This window comes from Bison bison, unplaced genomic scaffold (genome assembly GCF_000754665.1).
Source record: "Bison bison bison isolate TAMUID 2011002044 unplaced genomic scaffold, Bison_UMD1.0 scf7180017864390, whole genome shotgun sequence".
NCBI classification, from domain to species: Eukaryota; Metazoa; Chordata; class Mammalia; order Artiodactyla; family Bovidae; genus Bison; species Bison bison.
This window is the reverse complement of record NW_011494962.1, coordinates 3,255,506-3,259,798: the sequence shown is the minus strand read 5'-3', so window position 1 is coordinate 3,259,798 and position 4,293 is coordinate 3,255,506. Positions and strand designations below refer to the sequence as shown.

General features: G+C 46.8%; 1 protein-coding gene across 1 annotated transcript in view; it reads right to left on the bottom strand.

Moving 5' to 3' along the window:
• Window positions 1–3,865, bottom strand: part of CREBL2 (cAMP responsive element binding protein-like 2) — a 30,034-nt gene extending 26,169 nt beyond the window's left edge. The window contains exon 1 of the mRNA XM_010858693.1: window positions 3,554–3,865. Coding sequence (XP_010856995.1) covers window positions 3,554–3,568 — 15 coding nt within the window. The 5' untranslated portion in view covers window positions 3,569–3,865. The remainder of the gene's footprint in view (window positions 1–3,553) is intronic.
• Between the last annotated feature and the right edge of the window lie 428 nt (window positions 3,866–4,293).

Below are 4,293 nucleotides of genomic sequence, written 5' to 3'. Positions count from 1 at the left end.
GGGTCGGACACGACTGAGCGACTTCACTTTCACGCATTGGAGAAGGCAATGGCAACCCGCTCCAGTGTTCTTGCCTGGAGAATCCCAGGGACGGTGGAGCCTGGTGGGCTGCCATCTATGGGGTCTCACAGAGTCGGACACAACTGAAGCGACTTAGCAGTAGCAGCAGTAGCAGCAAATGTCCTATAGGGCATTATATTTTATACATTATATATTATAGTTAGGCTATACAGAAATGTCATCTTTTATCAGCTTTGTCTGTGGCAGGAACGCAGCTATCTAGGGTATTTCAAGTCACTCATTCATTCATTTGATAAACATGAAAGTCAAATATAAAATTGGAAATAAGAACTCTCTATGATCAAAGCCCCTGAAAATGACTCCTTTCAATTTTCTTTATAATTGAATGCAGCAGGTTAGGGAGAAAAGGCTTTCATAAAAAGAAACACTTTTCTCCAGTGGAGGACACATAGGTGGGCTCAAGAGACTACCATTCTCACACAATCTGACAGGGAAGGGCCATTTCACGTCCCATTCCATTGTTCCTGTCCCATTTGGGAGCATCATTAAGAAAGGAGGGTAGTATGGGGGAAACACAGCTGCAAATATCACGAAAGAGCACACACCTAATAATGACTACAGTGAGCATCTCGGGTGCCTGCTGCACTGTGCAGAAGACCAAGGACATCGATGCCAGGTAATGTAACAATGGTAACATTTCTGGGTGCCTAGTATGTGTTTACTCTGTACTTGATGCTTCCTATGCATGATCTCTGATCCTCAACAAAGCCTGGGAAAAAGGCAGTGACCATTTAACATAAAACAGAAGCTCAAAAAGGTTAACTCAACCAAGATTTTTTTTTTTCCTTCCTAACTAGGTTAAGTAGAGATCTGCTCAATCAGAATTTGAGATCTGCTACTCAGCACTTCCCCAAGCCCTCAGTCTTAGATACCCACTCTGTCTCTTGTGTTCTTTTTCCCGTTTGCTGTAGTCTGTATACTCTGGCTCAGCAGAGCACATTGATGAATATTAATAAATCCCAGCTACACCTCGAGCAGTCTCCTTAATGCCTCTCTGTTCCAATCCAGCTTAGTCTTTGTGAACCAGTACTCTATGATGTAATGTACCAGGCACATTGCTAGACACTTGGGAGGCAAAGCTGCACCGGCCATTCCAATCTGTCCTGCTCTGACTCCAGGAAACCAGACAGCAGAACATGCAGCGCTCTTGCAGACTCACTCATCACCACTGATGAAAACAACTCAGAATACAGAATCTTTATAAAGAGAGGTCGTCACAGTGTCATTCTATTTCCTGACCTGTTCATTCAAACACTGCTTCTCTCTGACTGCTGACCCTGCCCACTCTGTCCTCGTCCTGTTGCCCTGGCCTTTCTGTCAGTCGGTCTGTCATCTTTTATGCTCTCACCAGCACAACCACACTTCCAAGCCCCAACCCTCGGCTTCCCTACTGCAGCTTCCCTCAGAACCTGAGACTCCATCACCCATACATAATGGGAGGGAAAATGTGTTGTGTGTGTGAGCCTGGATGGATATACTGGGAGAACAATACAACTTCGCAGGACTGTAACAATTAGAGCACAGGGAAAGGCAGGATTGGGAGCCTTTTAAAAAGGCCGTTTCATACCGCCTGACTCCTCACAGAGTAGTCCAATCTTGCAGTACATGGCATTTAAATATTACTCATCCATGGCTTCGACATGTATTCAAAGTGAAAGTAGTATATTCACAGAAGCAACATCCATCCACATACATCTGAAATGGATTTCCTTTTCCAAAATCATTAAAGAATAAAGAAACTGCTGGTTTCTGCCACAAAAACAATGAATTAGTAAAGAATGAGAACTCAATTCATTTTGCTTACCTATGAACCATCTAAGAAGTTACTTGTGAATCGTTATGAATAGTCTACTTGCAAATTTTAACCTCACTCTTTTAGGCAAAACCGTAACACCATACCCTCCACTACAGCTTGCTTGTTTTAGAAATAAGTTCTATGTGATTTATAGGCAGGTAAAATAACTCAAAATCCTGGTTGTTTTTTTTTTTTTCTTGAATTTATTTGAGATTACTGAAGACTTTGAGAAAGTTATTAAATATTTCAAAGGTTTGAAAAAGAAACAACCAAAAATTCTGTAGAATATACCATGAGAGTCTCCAACCACGGAGACTAAAGACTATGTTAATTTGGCATCCTTTCCCAGCCGGCCGTATCTAGGAAAGACAGTGGATACAGTATTCGGATTTAATTTCAAAATTAACACTGAAAGATCAAGCTAGCAAAGACTGTTATGGAAAATTACCTTCTGATTTTTCTAGAAAAGTTTTAGAACTCCCTGTTTCTGACTTGGAAATCCCACTTCCTATTAGGAGGGCTTTACCCCTTTCCAAGTAAAGGTTCCTAGAGGTGAGTCCTACTTCCAGAGCAGTGCCCTGGGCTGTCCCTGCTGTCACTTTTTTCAGAGCCTCCCACGGGAATAGGAAGAGGAGATGATGGAGAGTAACACAAGCAGCACAGAGAAGATGGAGATTTTTTTCAGCCTCTCTGAGGATGTGTCAAACAAAAACTTAATAGCAGCAAAGTGTTACTGGTTAGGTGGAGGGGGAAAGGGTACCCAAACGAAGGAAAAAGCTCTCAAAAGCAGCATGCCAGAGACAGTGGAAAGTAAAGCAGAGGGAAGGAGTATCTGCTTTGAAAACTGGCAAATTCTAGGGTCTGATGCCTTAAAGAAAAAAAAGGCGAACTTTCTAAACATTCTAAAACATCAATAAGCTGATGATCAATTAACTGGGCATCACTATCTTCATGACACATAACTAGATGACACTAACGAGTAAAGACAGGAAGGTTATAAACAAACTATATGAATTAACCAATAATGAATATTGTCTGTTATCTTAACGTCGCAGGGATAAGTGACCAGCATAAGCGAAGAGGGAGTGGGCATAGATTAACAAGAAGGAATTCACTTCTTTTCTTGAAGAAGGCTTTCTAGAGGTTAGATTCCAGGCTTTGGAGGAATAGCAACAGGAGATTAGCAGAGTGTTCCAACCAACCACAGGAAAATAGCTCAGAGGGGGAGTGAACAGATTATATGAATGGGGCATTGAGTAAAGGAGCCTGAGAGAAGAAAAGGGGACGGTCTAGGGGAACAGGGCCGGTTCAGGGTGCCCTAGTTTAGGTCTCCGATGTGGAAAAAGGCTGGTTGGGGGCAACGGAAGGCAAAAAGAAAAAGCACAGTAGCTTCTTCACTTATCTCGGGAGCACTAGGGTCTGCACCACCTGGAAAAGCTGACCAACAAGCTTGCCCTGAGTGTGATTTTTCCGGAGTGGGCCCTTGTTGGAAGAACGCAGCCCGCTGTTCCCTCAATTCTTGTCTGGGTACCTGGGGTCACAGCTGGAGTCGCAGGGGTGTCTAAGGCAGACGTCTATTGGGTGCTGGGTGGACGGGGCTGAGGCTCAGCGGCGGGACGGGCACTTAGCGACAAGCAGGCGGCGGCGGCAGGGGAGCGTGCAAACCCCAGGACTTACCTTACTGTCATCCATCTCGGCGGACAGGCCGGCCCTCCCCCGGCTCAGCCGGCCTGGTCCGGCCCGGCCCCGCCCCGGGGGAAGAAGGGGATATGGTTCTGACCGCCTCCTCTCGCCTAACAGTTCGGTTCCCTGATGCCACAGTCACGGGGACGAGGGACCAGTTCAGGAATGGCAGAGCGGACCCTGGAGGCGGCCCAGAACGCCTCCCTTCGCTGCCGCCGCCGCCTCCTCCTCCCCCTCCATGACAGGCTCTGGCTGTGTTTACAGACGCCCTGGAGAGCAGCCCAGACCGGAGGGTGGGCTGGAGCGCGTCGCGCGGATTGGCCCGCTCGGCTGCCGTAGCACCGTAGCATTCTGGGGATTGTAGTTTCCCTCCCCGCGGTCTCTGCGCGGTGGACTGGAAAGGAAACTACAATGTCCACAGAGCCTCAGCCAGGCGGCGTCCGTTTTTCTGCCGAGGAGCGCCGAGGGGGCGGAGCTGAAGCTAGGTTTCCCACAGTGCGCGCTCATAAATGTTTGGGTCGGTGGTTTCCAGCGGTCTGGGGACTAGGAGGGGATCGTTGGGACCTAGCAGAGGCAACCCTGAAGGACGGTCCCTGGGAGCAGGCAATCCTCACGGACCCCGAGAAAACCATGAAGATTGTTTATTTTAAAAATTAAGAAACAACACCCCACCCCCACCCCCTAAAAACAACAAAGAATGTGAAATCGTAGATGCTTCTAGAAACCATTTGACA